Below are 21125 nucleotides of genomic sequence, written 5' to 3'. Positions count from 1 at the left end.
CGCACGACGTCAAGGTCAGAAAAATGTGCTTGCTTTGACATCACTGACGTACATTGTTTACTGTGTTTGCCGAGTGGCGTGGACTTCCTTCCCGAAGACCTGTGATGCGGAATACCCAGGTCTTCAGGGAACAAGCAAATGATTTGCTGAAATCTTTTCCAAATTTCTGTGATGGAAACCTGATTGATCCTTGTTGTTACACATGATAGATGTCTTCCAACAACTTTTCACCCTACTCACGCTACCCTGTATTAGTAAGGAAGGGTTGTACTTACCACTCTTGCCAACTGCTGGCGCTCCGAGCACGGCCACCTTCACCTCTGACAGAGAGGACTTCTTGCGCCGGATCCCACGAATCGCATTCGAGGTCATGATCACCAACACTTCACGTGGCGCCCCCTAAGGGGTCATCCAGGGCCCCCCCTGGGGCGCTAAGCGTATGCTTTTGTAGTTCTACGGGAACGTAGCCGATATCCTAAACAGAAATAATTTCCACATCAGAATAATTATACATGCACAAGTAATAATGAACGAATCAGATTAATTTTCTAAATCCAGAATGAAGAAACAACAGCGATCATACATTGAATGTTGCGATTCTTTTTTAACATAAATTTCCAGGCTTTCATGTTTTTTCTCAGAATGGATGCACTTGACTGTACGAACAAGACATACAAATGATGACAGAATGACTAGAATGGCTAGTTAAGTGGAGTTAGTCGTTTGCAAGGACGCTAGCAAGCGGAATATTACATTCCTATCGCCTCAGTCCTTTGTGTTTACCTGAAGGCAACACTGGGCAAAATACTGACTGATATCCAAGTATTTGAAATACAAACACAAAATACTTACTTACTTACTGGCTTTTAAGGAACCCGGAGGTTCATTGCCGCCCTCACATAAGCCCGCCATCGGTCCCTATCCTGAGCAAGATTAATCCAGTCTCTATCATCATATCCCACCTCCCTCAAATCCATTTTAATATTATCTTCCCATCTACATCTCGGCCTTCCTAAAGGTCTTTTTCCCTCGGCCTCCCAACTAATACTCTATATGCATTTCTGGATTCACCCATACGTGCTACATGCCCTGCCCATCTCAAACGTCTGGATTTAATGTTCCTAATTATGTCAGGTGAAGAATACAATGCGTGCAGCTCTGTGTTGTGTAACTTTCTCCATTCTCCTGTAACTTCATCCCTCTTAGCCCCAAATATTTTCCTAAGCACCTTATTCTCAAACACCCTTAACTTATGTTCCTCTCTCAAAGTTAGAGTCCAAGTTTCACAACCATACAGAACAACCGGTAATGTAACTGTTTTATAAATTCTAACTTTCAGATTTTTTGACAGCAGACTGGATGATAAAAGCTTCTCAACCGAATAATAACAGGCATTTCCCATATTTGTTCGGTGTTTAATTTCCTCCTGAGTATCATTTATATTTGTTACAGTATTTGAATTTTTCCACCTCTTCAAAGGATAAATTTCCAATTTTTATATTTCCATTTCGTACAATATTCTGGTCACGAGACATAATCATATACTTTGTCTTTTCGGGATTTACTTCCAAACCTATCTCTTTACTTGCTTCAAGTAAAATTCCCGTGTTTTCCCTAATCGTTTGTGGATTTTCTCCTAACATATTCACGTCATCCGCATAGACAAGCAGCTGATGTAACCCGTTCAATTCCAAACCCTCTCTGTTATCCTGGACTTTCCTAATGGCACACTCTAGAGCAAAGTTAAAAAGTAAAGGTGATAGTGCATCTCCTTGCTTTAGCCCACAGTGAATTGGAAACGATACTTCAAAAAATTGTATTTGAAATACAAAAACAAAATACTTTAAAAAAATTAACCAAAATACATTTTTATTTCAAATACTCAAAATACATTTGTATTTGAAATAATCGATACAATATATAGGCCTAAAGAAGTAAGAATATTACTGAAAATCTAAAATATTATATTAACATTAAAAGTATTTTTACCTCGAAATTTTATATAAACACTGAAACTGAACATTCTTCCTTTTCCTAGTCAGCAATGAAATTATGCTACATATGAATAATTACTGCTCCCTTAAAAAAACAATTTTTCAAGAAGTTTATCAGATAAGGATCCCCTTGCTTGTGAATGAATAATTCCTGCAAAACAGAACAGTCTTTCTACAGCTGCAGAGGAACACAAACTTGTATTATACTTTATAAAGCTTGTTTCACTTTTGGGTAATTCTCTGGACTGCACAGGGTTGTCCCTTTGCCATTGAAGACGAGATGGCTCTCTGACACTGCCTCACCAAATGATAAGAAGAGGACACAGAATATGTGTGAGCAGTTCTCTGTTACACCTGTTTATATCATGTTTGAATTGCAATTTTTGAGAAACTGAGTCATAAAGAGAAATCCATCGAGTTGGGCAAGGAAACTTTGATGAATATTTCAAGACATCTGATATTATAATTTCTGAGGATTTGGGTCTCCTAGACGCATTCCATAATGCTGAACACTTAGCAAGTGTTGGGTGATGGATCCTTGATGCTGCTGGAAATTTCTTTATGGCATTAAGGGAATCAGTTGTGGCAAGAAAACTAGTAGATCTGAAATGGATAGGCAAATAAGACAAAAGTTCATTCTTCAAATCCAAATCCAAAACTTGAAGCACAAGAAGAAAAAAAAAGTATTTTAAGTATTTGAAATACGAAATACATCAATTTTATGTATTTAAATACAAAATATTTTCGAAAATCCTTACAAATTACAAAATACAAATGTATTTCAAATACTGCCCAGCCCTGCCTGAAGGCAATGGTAGAGTCAATCTCCTATATTTATTTATATTGAGTACCAGCATTGGAAAGTTTGGAAGTAAATCCCGAAAAGACAAAGTATATCATTATGTCTCGTGACCAGAATATTGTACGAAATGGAAATATAAAAATTGGAGATTTATCCTTCGAAGAGGTGGAAAAATTCAAATATCTTGGAGCAACAGTAACAAATATAAATGACACTCGGGAGGAAATTAAACGCAGAATAAATATGGGAAATGCGTGTTATTATTCGGTTGAGAAGCTCTTATCATCCAGTCTGCTGTCCAAAAATCTGAAATTTAGAATTTATAAACAGTTATATTACCGGTTCTTCTGTATGGTTCTGAAACTTGGACTCTCACTCTGAGAAAGGAACATAGGTTCAGGGTGTTTGAGAATAAGGTGCTAAGGAAAATATTTGGGGCTAAGCGGGATGAAGTTACAGGAGAATGGAGAAAGTTACACAACACAGAACTGCACGCATTGTATTCTTCACCTGACATAATTAGGAACATAAAATCGAGACGTTTGAGATGGGCAGGGCATGTAGCACGTATGGGCGAATCGAGAAATGCATATAGAGTGTTAGTTGGGAGACCGGAGGGAAAAAGACCTTTAGGGAGGCCGAGACGTAGATGGGAGGATAATATTAAAATGGATTTGAGGGAGGTGGGATATGATGATAGAGACTGGATTAATCTTGCACAGGATAGGGACCGCTGGCGGGCTTATGTGAGGGCGGCAATGAACCTTCGGGTTCCTTAAAAGCCATTTGTAAGTAAGTAAGTAACCAGCATTGGAAAAAGTCCTAACTACACATCTTCTGAAGAAAATTTTAACAATGCAAATAATATGAGTGAGCTTACGTTAATTCTTAATGCGAAGCTATAAGGGCTGTAATCACAATGATGGACGCTATTTCAAGCATCTCATCCAAATGTAAAGAAATAACGTAAATATAAAATACCGTGATTGGCTCCACATCTACTAATCCACAAACAAATTTCGAATTCAGAATGTGTACAATAGAACCCAGTAATGTGTACATAATATATCGCGTCGTTCTGCCATCAGCGCATCTTACGGGTTTTTTAAATGTTATTACTCGATCTCACGAACTAGCTCCATATTGAGAACAAAATGTTCAGAATTACAGAAGGAAAATCGGAATGAATTCGAGATTTCTATAAAATATTTGAAAGTACTCACTTTCTGTCGTTAGCATAGAAGTCTAGATCGGTGGTGATCCTTTGTCACAGAGCTTGCCGAAACAGCAACAACAATAGCAGAAAAGCGAGGCGGGAATCATATAAGAGCGTGTGACGCAACAATGAATTGAGCCACACTACATCAACAGAAGTTCTGTAGCAGCAACGCATTTCTATTATAGATTCTCTCAGTGTTGCCAACTCAGCCGATTTCCGCCCTATTCTGACATTTGAATTCCTTAAAGCCAGAAAATATTCTTGTCAGCAGAATGTTGAAAATCCGTCAGATCTTTTAAATTGCTTAATCGACTCCATTGTTTAAGCAGTGAAATTATTAATTAGCTACGGATTCAAATATTCTAGTAAAATTACACACTATTTAAAAGGAAATACGTACGCGAGAGTATTAATTTGTTACAACATTAAAGTATGGCTTACGCGAAATTGTTGTGTGACGTAACAACGGGGTACGGTTACTAATGTAAACTATGTTCATTGCTCAATAATAAAATTCTATTCTGACGATTCGTGCTGGTCTAGGAATGTTCTGAATTTCCTGAAAAGTTGTTAAAATTGTGTAATTATGTAATAAGCATCAACCAGGTCATCTACCCACAATAGAGGTCCAGGGCACATAAATGATCAATAAAAATATACATATAGCCTATTTGAATTAAATTTTCAACGTTTCAATCTTAAAAATAATTCTTTTATTTTTTTATAGTTCTTATAAAGTTTCATAGTACTGATTAGTCTGTATTAAATTTGTAATTTCAATCAAATTAAAATTGCAAGATTTTGACAATGTGTGTATGCAGAATTAATGCAGTTTCAGTTTTTAAGTTACTCCATATCAATAAATGTATGATGACAACAGTAATAATAATAATAATAATAATAATAATAATAATACTTACTTACTGGCTTTTAAGGAACACGGTGGTTCAATGCCGCCCTCACATAAGCCCGCCATTGGTCCCTATCCTGAGAAAGATTAATCCAGCCTCTATCATATCCCACTTCTCTCAAATCCATTTTAATATTATCTTCCCATCTACGTCTCGGCCTCCCTAAAGGTCTTTTTCCCTCCGGACTCCCAACTAACACTCTATATGCATTTCTGGATTCGCCCATACGTGCTACATGCCCTGACCATCTCAAACGTCTGGATTTAATGTTCCTAAGTATGTCAGGTGAAGAATACAATGCGTGCAGTTCTGTGTTGTGTAACTTCCTCTATTCTCCTGTAACTTCATCCCTCTTAGCCCCAAATATTTTCCTGAGCACCTTATTCTCAAACACTCTTAACCTATGTTTCTCTCTCAAAGTGAGAGTCCAAGTTTCACAACCATAAAGAACAACCGGTAATATAACTGTTTTATAAATTCTAACTTTCAGATTTTTTGACAGCAGACTAGATGACAAAAGCTTCTCAACCGAATAATAACAGGCATTTCCCACATTTATTCTGTGTTTAATTTCCTCCCGAGTATCATTTATATTTGTTACTGTTACTCCAAGATATTTGAACTTCTCCACCTCTCCAAAAGATAAATTTCCAATTTTTATATTTCCATTTCGTACAATATTCTCGTCACGAGACATAATCATATACTTTGTCTTTTCGGAATTTACTTCCAAACCTATCTCTTTACTTGCTTCCAGTAAAATTCCTATGTTTTCCCTAATAGTTTGTGGATTTTCTCCTAACATATTCACGTCATCCGCATAGACAAGCAGCTGATGTAATAATAATAATAATAATAATAATAATAATAATAACAACAGGTTCAGCGATGGAAAAGATTTGAGAAGCACTGTTGTAGATTAACTTCTCTCGCGGACGAAGATTTTATCGCCCTTAAAATCTATGATGGTCCTCAGCCAGGTGTAAACCCTCGAAACTCATCCCTAGTACTAGCACGCTGAAAATAAGACCACCAAGGGCGACAATTCTATATTGTACAAACAAAAATTACCAGTTTCTCCACTTGAAAAATGTCATCCAAAACGCGTTCAGTCCATTCCTATGAAAGCACACTGCTAGAGTTTTATCCACCGGTCTGCGGACTGAACGAGTTTCAAGTGACATGCACGATAACACTAACTTTTAGACAAGGATTGGAAGAAAATAATCTTACGGTCTTACTAATAAACTGTGTATAGTTTTTATTCGAGACTTATACACAGTTGAGACAGAAAACGTTACTAATAAACCGTGAATAAGCTATGGACGTATAAACAGGCTGTAACTATACAATGGGAATTGCTTTGCAGTAGTTATATATACGAAACCCCTTGTTTAAGCGTTGTATATAGAGAAAAAATGGCCGCCCCTCTAACAGCTGTTCGTATCGACTGTCATTTTATGATGATGGTTGCCTAGTAACCACAGAAGAACAAACCAAAGAGCACAGAATAATTAGAATAATATTGTGCAAATCAAGATTTCAGGTATAACTCCCTGTAAAGTTGATTTGAATAATTTCGAGGGAAAAATTGTTCCGGAACCGGGTATCGAACCCGGGACCTTTGGTTTAACGTACCAACGCTCTACCACTGAGCTACTCGGGAACTCTAACCGACACCGATCCAATTTTTCCCTCTATATCCACAGACCTCAAAGTGGGCTGACAACCGTCAAGCAACCAACTTCGAGTGCACACTAACTCTGTGTGACTTAAATTGTGGTTTTCTGTTAACGAACAGTGACGTGTATATGCAAATCAAGATTTCAGGTATAACTCCCTGTAAAGTTGATTTGAATAATTTCGGTGTCGGTTAGAGTTCCCGAGTAGCTCAGTGGTAGAGCGTTGGTACGTTAAACCAAAGGTCCCGGGTTCGATACCCGGCTCCGGAACAATTTTTCCCTCGAAATTATTTAGAATAATATTGCTGTTGCTTGTACTCTTTGACCAAAATATAGTGTGGTAATCGATTAGAGCCAGTTGTACTGTCGATACTTAACACGCCACACTAGAGCGCTCTACCGGATGCAATAGAGGACCTCAGATATTCTATTACCTTTCGTAATGAAGTAATGACGAAACTATAACGTAGCTGTGCAACTGTTATATTGATATACACGACGTATGTAGTGATTATTATAGTCGCGACGCTGTTATTCCCGGCGTGACTCCTCTTTGCTTACGTCGTAGGAAGTGAAGGCTCTATAAAGTCTAGGTAGGTAGTATCGTTCGCTATTTTTGTTCTTTCGTTGCCGAGCTACCATACGAGGAATCTATTTGCCACACCGTTAAACATTATCATGTCGTAGCTCCTATGATAATAAATCAAACGCTCTGTAATTCAGCAAATAACGTCTTCGTGTGCTTTCTGCGAACGCCAACGAAAGAGCCAAAATGGCGGGCGATTATATTAAGGATTTATCGAGCCTTAAGAAATGAATAACGTCTTCCTCAGCTAATCACAAGACGCACACGTTTAAAGGTAGCCGACTTGCAACGTGATTGGCTGCCGGAAATTAGAGCAACGGGACTATAGTAAGAAATTTACTCACGACTTATAAACGAGCTACTCATTGTATAAGTATAAGACAGTTAAACGTCTGTATATAGAGTTTTTATTAGTAAGACCGTTAAAATATAATGATAAACGACTCAAACATAATCATAAATTATATGAAAACAACTTTTATCATGCTGTACTAAATAAATAATGACAAGACAATGTTAATTGCTGTGAATTACAGTATGCAACTGATTTTCATCACGCTTTAGCTGATTGGAATTTGTATAGTTCGAATTTATTTTAATTCCCTAGGAAGGAGTTCGAATTAAACATTTTCCGTTCTATTAACGTACATAATATATGCTTTAGATACAATATTATGACTTAAGTTTGTAAACCGCTGCTTTTAACAGCCAAGCAGTGTTCTAGGAATACGGATTTGAGGTTAAAGAAAGCGCCAGCCAGACAAGTGAAGTTCTTGCGTGAATAATATTGGGAGCGCTCGGTTAGAGGCACACTTTGCGGTCAGCCTCGTCTCTACTAGCTGTTGAACACTCTTTTTCAATTGCTGGCTTGTTCTTAACTTCTTTCAGCAAGTTGTAACTGTCTGACACATTGTTTGATGTCTTCATTTCTAATGGGTTTTATGTACATTCTTCACACAATGCAAGTCAGTGGCTCTTTATTACACGTGGCATTACAGGGTGGTGCAAGTAAATTCGAACAAAAAAAATTAACACCTCATTACATTTCATACATGACTCGAATTCTACACTACACCCAATCTAACAAGGCCTGTGTTCTCCGTTAGCTTTTATGAGTTTTTTAATACTTATTTTACGACGCTTTTTCAAATCGACTCTCCATCCTTTAAATTTGCTCCAAAAAAGAATTATAAAAATTTGTCTATATAAACCTTTCGATTACCCAACAAAATTAATTTTTCAGGAATTTGGTGTATGAAATCTAGAACAAATTTATGAACAAACATTGCTGATTTATTTCCATAAAAAATCTCAATAAATTTAAATTTGATCCTCATGAATACCATACGAGACAAAACTACAGTTTCTTTCTAAATACTCCCAAATGCCACACAACTGCTGGATTAAAACACAGCAGAAGTTTTGGACCCAAAATATATAATGCATTAATTAGACCTAACCCTCACCTAAGTACACTTAACACACATATATTTAAGAAACAAATCAGATTAATTATTTAAATGCTTAAGCTAATTGAGTTAAAAATTGATACTCTAATATTCATGTGCTTTTGTATTTTCTATTTGTATATAGACCCTATTATTACATGCTGTATGTATTTTACCATTTATTAATGTTATTGTGCTCAATGAACTCTCTTAATTTTGTGATATATTTTGTATAACTGATCTGAACTGCGCCCGAGCACGAGCTTCTGCTCTTTCGGGTTGCAATTCCTAATGTAGCTCAAGTGAAAAGTATTAAATAAATAAATTCAATTCAATTCAAAATTCATCTGTTATGGTTGTATAGCGTCTGAATGAGATGGTGATAATGCCAGAGAAATGGGTCCAGTGTCCAGCACCGAAATTACCCAGCATTTGCTCTTAATGGGTTGAGGGAAAACCCCAGAAAAATCTTAACAGGATAACTTGTCTCAACCAGGATTTGAATCCAGGCCCGCTCGTTTCATGCTAACCATTACTACGACCTTCTATGACTTCTGGCATCGAATTTAGGAGCGAATTATCCAAAGAGATGAGAACTCGTGTGCTATTTGAATAAGACTGTTTCGTGGGTAATAATACATGAAGAGTTGATGTAATTATATCACTATTAAATAAGATATTTTAGTTACTAATTTAATAATTATTTCATTGAACGGCATGGCCTTGGCAGTATGAAATTCACGATTAATATTTCACAATATCTGTGGAATTTTTTTATTACTGAAGCAGCAAAATTAAACAAATTAGTATTTGAGGTTATAACATTTTATTTTGAGCTAGGAACTTTCATTTAGTGAATTATCGACCAGGTGAGAACTCTTGTGATATCTGACCAAGGTTATATATTCCGTAGTTAGAATTGAAACAGAAGTTGGCAATACTTTAGATGGTGTTTTGTTTATAAAGTGCGTTCACAATACCAGCACTTTTTAAATATATCTGAGCATATGATTACTATTTTGTCTAGGGAGTTTATTATAAAGAAATTAATATGAATAAAAATGAATTAGAAATCAAAACTATAAGGTAGGAGATACTTTTAAGCTAGTTGAGATAGTGAACGTCTATAATAAGGTGCTAGGAAGAAAACTGACGTCATAAGTCATAACGTCTATCACAGGCAAGAGCATAAGTGTCTGTAGCTAGGTTATTTAATGCCCAGACTAAAACATACAGGAATTCAGAACGTGATACTGATATTATAATATTACAATAATGGCTTATGAATTTGTTAAAAATTTAATTTCAATTATTTAAAAAAAATTATCACTTCTTTACAGTGATAATAATGTGAACTATTTTTACTTTGCTATCTGTCATGTGTTCCAAATCATCATTGTTTAATTCCAGTATGCTTAAAACAGTGTCCATTTTTAGTCTAAATCTTGCGGGAAATCTTCATCGTCATATTCATGTCAGGTCTGTTATGACTTATTTTCTTTTGTTTCCGCGTTTTCAAAAATATATTATAGTAAGGCCGAGTTGTATGATCGCAGAATAAATCTTGGAATAACTATTCATGGAATAGCCTAACTATAGAATAAATAGAGCTCCGTGTTGTATGACGTTCGTTTATTCCAAGGTTATCTATTCCATAGTTAGCCTAATTGGAACAGAAGTTGGCAATATTTTAGATGGTGTTTTGTTTATAAAGTGCATTCAGAATACCAGTAATTGTTGAAATTTATTTTCTGAACATATTATTATTTTGTGTACAGATTTTGTTATAAAGAAATGAGTAAATCAAAATAAATTAGAAGTCAAAATTATTAGATAGAAGATTACACTTAAGCTAGTTGTGATAGTGAATGACTATAAGAACGTGCTAGAAAGCAAAAACTGATGCCATAACTTTTAAATAAAAGACAAGAGCATGGGAGTCTGTAGCTAGGTTATAATAATGCAAAACGTAATACTGATGTAATAGTGTGCTATGAATTTGCTTAAATTCAATTTTAATTATTTAAAAAATTACAATTTCTTTGTAATGATGAAATTGTGAACAATTTTTGCCTGTGTGTTATATGTTCCAATAATCATTAATCAATCCCAGCACGCTTTAAGCAGTATCCATTTTTAGACTGAATCTTGCCAGAAATTCTTCATTGTTACACTCGTTTAATAGATAAAGACTGTGCCTTAAATTTCTTTGTTTCCGAACTCTAAAAATACATTATATGTAATTCATCATCACTATCAGAGATTCATGTCTAGTGCTGCTGCCATTTTATATTTTATTCTCTAGATATAAATTTAACAACTACTAAAAGCATGGAATAGCTTATTCTGAAGTTATCCTCCGAATAATGCATTGTTTGTACAACACATTTCTCGCATAACCATGGAATTAATTTTATCAGAACTTTATTCCGTGTTCGTACAACTGGAACTAATTCACAATCAGTATTAGAGATTCATTTCCAATGCTGCTGCCATTTTATAATTTATTCTCTAGATAACACTTTAACAACGACTGAAAGCTTGGAGTAGCTTATTCGGAAGATATCTTCAGAGTTCATACAATACAGTTCTCTCGTAACTATGAAATTAATTTTAATATGACTTTATTCCATGTCCATACAATTGGGCCTTTGTTAATTAAGAAATCAGTGAATAATGAATTACCACAGTCTAGTATATACAGTCACGAAGCTTGAGTTGTGAGGGTGCTAGGAACAATAGACTGTGCAGGTACTATTTCGCATTGTTTGTAATGATGCGATATTAGCGATCCTAGTGGTTAGCAACTATAATCTTTTCGCTGTAAGAAAAATCCTAATATAAACAATAGCACGTGACTGAAGTGAGGCTTCATTGGCCGCTGTTTGGCGCCATAGATTCTCAGTACATGTTCCCGCCTACTGTTGTACATTCTGTTTCATGTTAAACATTTCCCGTTACTCGTCAAGAGGCCTAACCTCACTACTACGCATTCTTTTGCTTAGGAAACATTTACTTTATAATTACTGTAATTAAATTATTTTTAAGTCTTATGTCTTCACAAAGGACAGTTGAGGATGCAGAAGCCATACTTCAGTACCACGTGCTTACGTGAACAACTACGAGCTCAATTGACGCCAGCTTGTTACAAGAACAGACTACCTCGGTATTACTGTTGGTATTCATCCGCGTTCATAGTACATAACAAAATATAAAAGTAGCTCTTCTTTTACATAGCGTTTTACATATGAGTGAAGTGAAATGTTTCATCGTATTTAACAACTATAATTCAATTTTTTATTTTCAAATAATACAAGATTGCGGTTTCCAAATACGAACTATATTTTCCAGCGCCATGTGAGTGTTTCGACTGGGAGCCAATCACGGGTATGACAGCAACGTGCTTATGTTTATATTTGGATTTTTCTTACACCGAAACCAGTATATCTATGGATGCATATTTACTACGTATTGAGCTTCGTGACTATATACTAGACTGTGGAATTATGTAAAATGAACGGGTGGATAATTAGCAAGCATTTCCATTGTCGGAATGGGATCCTTGACCGTGGCGCCATTGTAAACCTCGCACGTGTCTGACACGTCACAACAGGCTAGTGTTCTATTTTTGCGCCCCGCTCAGGTTCGTAAGGCCTTCCGAGTGACGACCTGGCAGATTGCAGCCGACTCGACCTTGTTAACAGAGGCCCCTGCACCTGTCCGAAGTGACAATTCATCTCTTTCACCCACGTGCAACGCGACCAGATCCACGACCAGTGTGTCTAATTGGAATTTAGGATGGGGGCAGGTCTCCTAATAATACTTCAGTTTTCCCTGATGTTAGTATACCAGTTCTTCACCCGAACAGCTCTAGCTTCATGTTTTCACGTCGAAGACCCACTTTGAAATGTCACTGTGTCCAACATAGGGATGGTCGATATTTCACAAACCGATATTTTGTCACAGGTATTTTTTTGTCAACAGTAATCTCACTAGACGTTTTGATTTATCTAGAGAAAATCAAAACTCGAGTGGGATTTAATTGACTATTACACGATTAGAAGAAAGTATATAAAGATTAGAAGTAACGAAGTACTCCAATACAATAAAATATTAATTGACTTATGAAAATACAACTGTCTTCAAATGTATTATTGTACCTTCTCAACATTACAGATATTACGCTAGATGCATGCTAGATGGCAGTAGTGAGCAATGCCTTCTCGTCTAGAAGTTCTCGTTCTATTATACACGATGGCAATGTTACTAGTCAAGAAGGCTTTGTTGATTCAGTTTCATTTTTATTAAAATGCAACATTCCACTTCAATCATCCGGATCCCAGTAATCAACGTCACTTGACAGATGATTTCAATAAATCTTAATATTAAACAATCTCTGATACGTGACTATCCATAATATCATATAGCAGAAGCTATAACATAACCTAAATAATATACTGTACACAAGTGTTAGAAAAGTTTTAATTAACGACGATGACATAAAAATAAACATGAATAATTTTAAAAGGAATAATTATTGAATGTACAATTTTCAAATTCGAATGTGGTTGGTGGTTCATTTGATGTTATATTGGACGTGTGCGTAATAGAAGTGAACTCGTTGATTTAGGCCTACATGGTGTATCCCTCAACTTATTCAGGATTTCCGAATGGTGCTCTTCATTTATTTGTAAATCGGATTTCAGAAGATGCATAGGTATGATCAGTGATTTTTATTAATTCTTGTTCTTGAATGCCAATGCGAGTCATATTTGAAACTGCTGTGCATCGACTGGAGTGGTTTGTAATTTTATATATACATATTTTTTTTGACGTCCAGACCAGCGCAGTTTCAAATGTTGGCAAACAAAGAAACAAATGCTAGGGACGCGATAAAATTAAACAAATGCTAGGGACGCGATAAAATTGTGCGATAAGCAGCCATGATTGGTTGAAATGCTTCCTTTCGTACCGTTTTATTGGTCAAAAGTAGTATGACGTAGTAAGAGTGTAATATCACAGGTAAACCTGTGACTGATGACGCGAAAAATCTGTGACAAAATATCGCTATCGAAATCTCCTCCGTATTCAGTACTCCGTGACTGATATTTTCTCCTCTACGTCGCAGGTTTGCGCGTGCGCATGATACAATAACAGCAATCTGGCGGTAGTTTCTCCATCTTATTATAAATGATGTAGTTATTACACGATTTAAATAACAACACCATTGGTTACCAGTACTTAATCTTGTGTAAAATCCTGTCTGAACAACTGTTTCGTTTTGTAATTATTTTCCAATGTTTTTCCGAATACTTATGTTTCGTTAATTTTTATTCTATGACTCAATATTATAATGTTAATGCACGACTTAAAATAATTTATCCATTATATTATATACAATAAAAAGGATCGATTTTTAAAACGATTAGGATAATCATATAACCTCAATTTCTCCATACCCAACTACATTTAAAAATGATCAGCTGGTTCAATATCTATAATATAACCTCTTGGTACATGAGATTAACTTTTGTGCGAGATCGTGCGTATTTGCTTGCTTTCCGCACACAACCAATACGCGGTAAGTGTGAAATACCACATTCAGTATTCCCAACGTAACACACATAACAATTTCCCTATTCTTACCGCTTAAGCGTCATATTCATTTTACTGCTTTAGGCTTTTAACATATTATTTTTAGAGACGTTCAATATAGTAATAATTATAAATTGGAAACTTACCACTGCAATTTCACATAAATTGCACTGATAATTATTGTTTTTAAATATTTTAAAAAATTAAGTAAACTCTACAACACCACAAAAGTTACTGCATTTGTAATGCAAGTAACATTAAGGAAGCCCTGAAAAAATCAACAAGATTCCAGACTCATCATAGACTGGGGGAAAAAAAAAGACAGACGTATATCACGGCCTGCTGGAGTATAGTAAACACAGAAAACATTTCATAGGAACAATGTTGTAGATAGATATATTTGTTTTCCAAAGTTGCCGTCATTGAACAGAAACCAAGATGGAGATTTCATTGCAACTAATTAGAAATTCCTCTTTCAGGTATGTAATAAACGATCTTCGCACAAAATAATGTATGATACACGAGCGGTATGTTTGTTTTCATGTTCTCGGAAATTAAAAAGCTCAACTACGTTTCGCTTTTTCAATCTTTTCCTCGAACACGAAAACGTCAACATACCGCTCTTGTAACGCGTATTACTATTGTCATGTTACTGTTCAGTTAGGCAAGTATTTATTTGTTAATGGTACATATACATAATTTCTTTGTTGGATTTTTCCCATATAAATCACTGATGAGTGGTGTGTATAGAGAAATCGTATTCATATTTCACTACTCTTCAATATTTCCTGCTAATTTTTATCGGTGTGACAAAATATCGGTGTAATACATGCTACGTATCGATATAAAATATCAGTGTGACAAAATCACCTATAAAAATTCACAGATATTTAATTCTCACAGTAACAGTTGTCACAGATACTTGAAAATATCGTTTAAGCTCAACTCTAGTCCAACAGGAATTTATGTTCAGTGTTGCCAACAGTTGTTCGTATAATCCCGCTAGATGGCTTTCGAAAACCCGCGATTTTTTAAACAAATATCTCCAGATTTTAATGTATACTTATTATCCAATAATAATAATAATAATAATAATAATAATAATAATAATAATAATAATAATAATGATGGTCAAGATAGAGCATCCACCCGCCAATGTAACGAATGTTGCACACTTTTATCATTGCCAATGTGGCGCTATAAAGCAATTTTGAACACTTTTATCATATACACAACCTATTTAAATTCTTATTGCACTATATACGTTACCGTTAAAACCCAAAATCCGACAAAACCAGTTTCAGCTAGTAAAAGCTAGTTTTAAAAGATAGATAGATAGATAGATAGATAGATAGATAGATAGATAGATAGATAGATAGATAGATGGATGGATGGATGGATGGATGGATGGATGGATGGATGGATGGATGGATGGATGGATGGATGGATGGATGGATGGATGGATGGATGGATGGATGGATGGATGGATGGATGGATGGACGGACGGACGGACGGACGGACGGAAGGACGGACGGACGGACAGACAGAGAGACAGATAGACAGATAGACAGATAGATAGATAGATAGATAGATAGATAGATAGATAGATAGATAGATAGATAGATAGATAGATAGATAGATAGATACATAGATAGATAGGTAGGTAGGTAGATAGCGAATTTTCGTAAGATGCAGAATCAGTGACAGGTCAGGTTTGGTTTGTTTAGGTTTTTTTAGGCTTTTACCAAACAAAAACCTAAACAAACCAAACCTAACCTGACACTGATTCTAGATCATATGAAAACTCACTTTCTATCTATCTTTATTTGCTTAAACTAGTTTTTACTAGTTGAAACTGATTTTGACGGATTTTGGGTTTTAACGGTAACATTCGGAATTATCACTACATTAACACATCCATTATTTCACAGAACACACACTGAACGAATTAAACGTAATTATGAAAGCCGCTTATAATGCTAACATGAATTTCATTTCAGAAATTGTAAAGATTAAAAACCGCTAGTATTCCCGCTAAGCGGGATAATATAATTTTACCCGCGATATGGTTATCCAAAAAAACTAGATTTAGCGGGAAAACCGCTGAATTGGCAACACTGTTTATGTTGGGAATAGAGCAGGGTGGGTTTGTAGTTTGTTGTTGTTGTTGTTTGATCAACTATCAGAAGGCAGTGACACCAATAAGGCACCACTTATGAGCAGGTCCGGATTAGTGTAGTGCCGCCTCCAGGCAGTGCTAAATTTTCCTCCCCCTCCCCAACCTCTCACATATAATTTACAAGGAACTATTATACAGGTCATGTTTAGTTTAAATTCGTTATAAATTAAATGTTACAATTCAGAAAATAATATATTACTGGAATCAAAATACATGCATCTTACTTGTGAATTATAAAGGTTTCGTTCGCAGAGAAAGCATTGATGATGTCATCAAAGTCGATATGACGAAGCACATCAGATTCGACGCGAAATAATATATTCAAACTTATTCATTGTTCAAATGCATATAGAGTGTTAGTTGGAAGGCCGGAGGGAAAAAGACCTTTGTGGAGGCCGAGACGTATAGTCCGGGTCAGCTTACTTCATACCCTAAGGGTAAAAACATGTTGGAGTTGTTCAACTCGCCACGCATATCGCCGCGCATCTCGCCGTTCAGCGGGAATCAAACTGGTTTGATTTTCAAGATGCAGCTGCTTGAAACTAGCGTTCTGATTGGTCGGTTGTCGCAACGGAACGTCATGATTCTCTCCATCCGTCCTCTCAATGTAAATGCACAGTTGTGATACTGCTGGCCGTGTACATTATTATTTATTAATAACAAATATTGCCGTGTGGATTTACAGCCATGGATAAGGAGGAATTAATAAGGAAATAAGTCGTACCAAAACTTGACAAGCGTTAATGTAAATGAGATAAATAAAGACTTTCAGTGGCAGTAATTAGTTCATTTTCTGTTAACTTGTTGGGCAGTTTATTATTATTATTATTATTATTATTATTATTATTATTATTATTATTACTCATTTCGTTTTCAGAACAAAAAGTGTTTATACCGACGTCAAACTTTTGTACAATATTTTGAAAGAATATGTGTTTCTTATTGTGATTGACAGTGAAAGATTTTTGCTAATAATAAGTAATAAATTTTGATAATAGTACATTATTATATACTGTATAATTATTAATTACCTGAGAGTCACTATGGACCTCTCTTCAGCACTGATTGGTTGTTTATGTATGTTAGTGCACACTTTTTGGATTTTAGGTTCTATTAGCATCAAGATGTAATTGTACGTTGACTGAGACATTCTTGAATATTCGTAAAATCTATCTGGAAATGCCTTAAGCTGCTGATATAATTTACAGAATTCACCAAGTTCAGTGCGTTCCTTATTGATTGGATGCACGCTGTATTTTCTTCTTCTGTTGGAAAGTAACCACCACTTCATTGCAGTACTCGTAGATAAATCGCCATCACTGTCAGAATTTGTAAACATTTTTAAGTACTAATAGGTACGACCAATAAATTTATTGGTATTTACCACGTTGTATTCATGGAGAATCTCACATCTGTACTCATTGTCCGCGTAACGGCGAGAATCATGGCGAGGTGAATTGCTTCACTATTTTCTGCTGATGCGAGATGCACGGCGAGTGAATGGCGAGGTGCGCTACTCGGAGAGGCGAGATGAACAACTCCAACATGTTTTTACACTAAGGGTGAAACCTAACCATTTTTCCCCCCATTACTACATATGCTAGTGGATTGTGGTGATTTTATAATTTGTAAGTTGAATTTTCTTTTGCCAACTTCGTTTCGAATTTCGATACTGACAAATACTACAAATGGTAGTGATTTTGTAACTAGTATGTTGGCAGCTGAGACAAATATCGACAATATTTGTCGGTACTGGAATTCCATGAAATTGAAATTGTACTAGATTTCTGAGCCTGTTACTGGAAACCTTCGTTTCTTATATACTCGACAGACCATTTTCTCCGATATTTTCACGGGCAATAATGACATGACACAGTGGTACCAACATCGCGTTTCATTACGCGGGAAAGCTGATGTTATCAATAGTACTTACTGAACTATATTTGATAATAATACCTTAGGAAAGTATACCTTTCTTCGCTACTGTCCAGGACAAATCTACCTACCTATGCAAGATATAGTAAAAGTCTGAACAAACCGAACCTTTGACAGATATTGGCAACACTGCGGCAGAGCCCTCCGCTGGACATACTGAGGTATGTAATACTGGTGACAGACTACAGTCACTAATCGCGATTATCGACCTAATCGCGATCAGGTTTGCAGTGTGTCACCGTCCTGATCGCGCTCAGGAGCTAAATCCTGTTCCCAGAACAAGATAATCGCGCTGAGGCACGGCCCAGTGGACGAAAGTAACATTTTAGTAATCTTTGGTTTCGAATCACCTTGATTTATATTATTTACGAAGCCGTGATAGCTTCTGCTGTGAAATTTTGTTACCCCTTCCATTGTGTTATATGAAATAGAAACGAAAATGAATGGATAGAAAATGGATTTAGCTACTATTAGACGTAGTGGAGAAATTTAAAGTAAAAATAAATATATTAACAAATGACAGACGAACTATTCATATTTCATATATGTAGAAAGCAATAGAAGGCTGTTGAAAGATGTTTCATTTCAATAAATAATGGATTACAAACTGAAATTGATTTCTTTTTCAGATTTTCAATTTCAGTCTCCATTACGAAGCTATAGTTGAGGTTAGAGTTGATTTTAAAAATATGTTTTATCACAATATAATATAAATTTTTTGCATGATGATATAAACTTGATAGGTTATAAAATCTCTTTTCAAAATAATATAAATAGTAATGATATAAATTGTATCAGTTTACATTGTACAGCATATAACAATTTTAACAAATAAATTCCCATATCAAGCTGCAAGAAACAACAAAAAAAAAAAAAAAAAAAGAAAAAAAAACAATGAACAAACATCAAAAGAAAGTATGAACTTTAGGTGTTGTCTAGGAGGGAAACAAACATATACGACTGTGATATACGTATTTCACTGTTGCTACCTCTCGTCACTGGAACTCTCTGCCGCCTGAAGTCAAGGGCTTCCCAACATTGGAATCTTTCAAATCCAAGTTAGAAAATTATCTTATGACGAGTTACCAAACTAACTTACTATTATGACAAGTGTTGTATTGCATGTTTCCACGTATTCACATTTTTTTCTGTTCTAGTGATAGTTAACTTATTTTATATTTTTGTTTTCATATTTTCCGATAATGCTATATCTCTAATATGATAAGTTGAGCTATACATAATCATAATTTTCCTTACTGTGTGTACTTAAAAATATTGTATTCATTGTATGCTTTGTACTGCACTATTTTATTACTACTATTAGTATTATTATTATTACTATTCTTATTTTTTATCATTATTATTATCAATAATTGTCTTATTTTTTTATAATTTATATTTCTCATGTATTTTGACCTGCTGTTCACATTTTATTATGCTTTCTCCTTTTTCTGTATGTTATATATTATGTCTGATTTCTACTTACTTGTTGTTTACATTTTATTATTATTATTATTATTATTATTATTATTATTATTATTATTATTATCTTATTCAGTTTTGTGTGTAAAATTGTAGTGTACTTTTTAAATTTGTAGTGTTTTTTGTAACGCAGTTTTACTCCTGGTTGAGTGTTCTAGAAGGCCGTATGGCCTTAACTCTGCCAGGTTAAATAAATCATTTATTATTATTATTATTATTATTATTATTATTATTATTTACATAGAGAAAATTGTTTCCTCTGTGGTAATTCAGCTGTTGACCCGATGCGACCTAATTTGTCACCACATTTTCGGTAATCGCGATCGGAGCTAATCGCGATTAGCGACTGTTGTCTGTCACCAGTATAACGGACTGAGATATACACGTGCGAGATGTTTATTAAGTATAGTTGTGGCAATTCAATGTGATATATTTACTTAATTTGTACATTACATTCCTTAGTTTCATTTGATCAGTTAAGAAACGCAACGCAACGCAAATGAGATGACTGATAAGTGGTGCGTATAGAGATCGAAGATTGAATGTGGTGTGTAGATTCGATCTGCAATGTCTTACAGTAGCCAACTTACCGTACTTACTCTCACTCCCTTTGTTCAGAAGCGAAAATGAAAAGGGTCTGTCCCGAGTCGAACTCTGTTCTCTGAACTACACCGCCAAATACGACACTGGAAAGGCCGAAGTACTCCGCGAAGTCCTGTCTTACCTGCTAGCAACGCGGGCTGCTCACAACTGTTGCATGGCAACGCGACTGTCAACTGTTGGCGGCACGGAGATCTCGCGCGGGCTGTGGCGGTCGCCGCACTGAAGAGAGGGGAGAGCACCGTCTCTAAAAATACGACAGCGAGCAGACGGCCGGCGCTGGTGGAGGGACTGGGGAGGACCACGAACATCACGTGGCACGGGCTTCAGAGGCAGGAATGAGTCAACGTTAGATAGCTCTAATTTCCGGCAGCCAATCGCGTTGCAGGTCGGTTACATTTAAACGTGTGCGTCTTGTGATTCGCTTATGAAGACATTAATTTCTTAAGGCTCGATAAATACTTAATATAATCGCCCGCCATTTCGGCTCTTTCGTTGGCGTTCGCAGAAAGCACACGAGGACTTTATTTGCCGCTCAATTATTTGCTGAATTACAGAGCGTTTGATTTATTATCATAGGAGCTACGACATGATAATGTTTAACGGTGTGGCAAATAGATTCCTCGTATGGTAGCTCGGCAACGAAAGAACAAAAATGGCGAACGATACTACCTACCTAGACTTTATAGAGC

General features: G+C 35.7%; 1 protein-coding gene across 3 annotated transcripts in view; it reads right to left on the bottom strand.

The window, feature by feature from the left end:
• The window catches only part of LOC138702824 (ras-related and estrogen-regulated growth inhibitor), a 161359-nt gene extending 140689 nt beyond the window's left edge, over positions 1–20670 (bottom strand). For 2 of the 3 annotated variants that reach the window (XR_011332899.1, XM_069830136.1), the window contains exons 1-2: positions 20558–20670; positions 276–475 (exon numbers count right to left, since the gene is read on the bottom strand). Coding sequence is in view for 2 of the 3 variants with exons in the window: in XM_069830136.1 (XP_069686237.1) it covers positions 276–372 (97 nt within the window). In the remaining variant the exon portion in view is untranslated. Of the gene's footprint in view, positions 1–275; positions 476–20423 lie in introns of all 3 variants that reach the window. The other variant, XM_069830137.1, reaches the window with a different exon arrangement.
• Positions 20671–21125: the final 455 nt, after the last annotated feature.

The sequence above is a fragment of the Periplaneta americana genome, chromosome 7, assembly GCF_040183065.1.
Source record: "Periplaneta americana isolate PAMFEO1 chromosome 7, P.americana_PAMFEO1_priV1, whole genome shotgun sequence".
Lineage (NCBI taxonomy): Eukaryota > Metazoa > Arthropoda > Insecta > Blattodea > Blattidae > Periplaneta > Periplaneta americana.
Note: the sequence above shows the minus strand (reverse complement) of the source record. Positions and strands in the feature narration are given on the sequence as shown.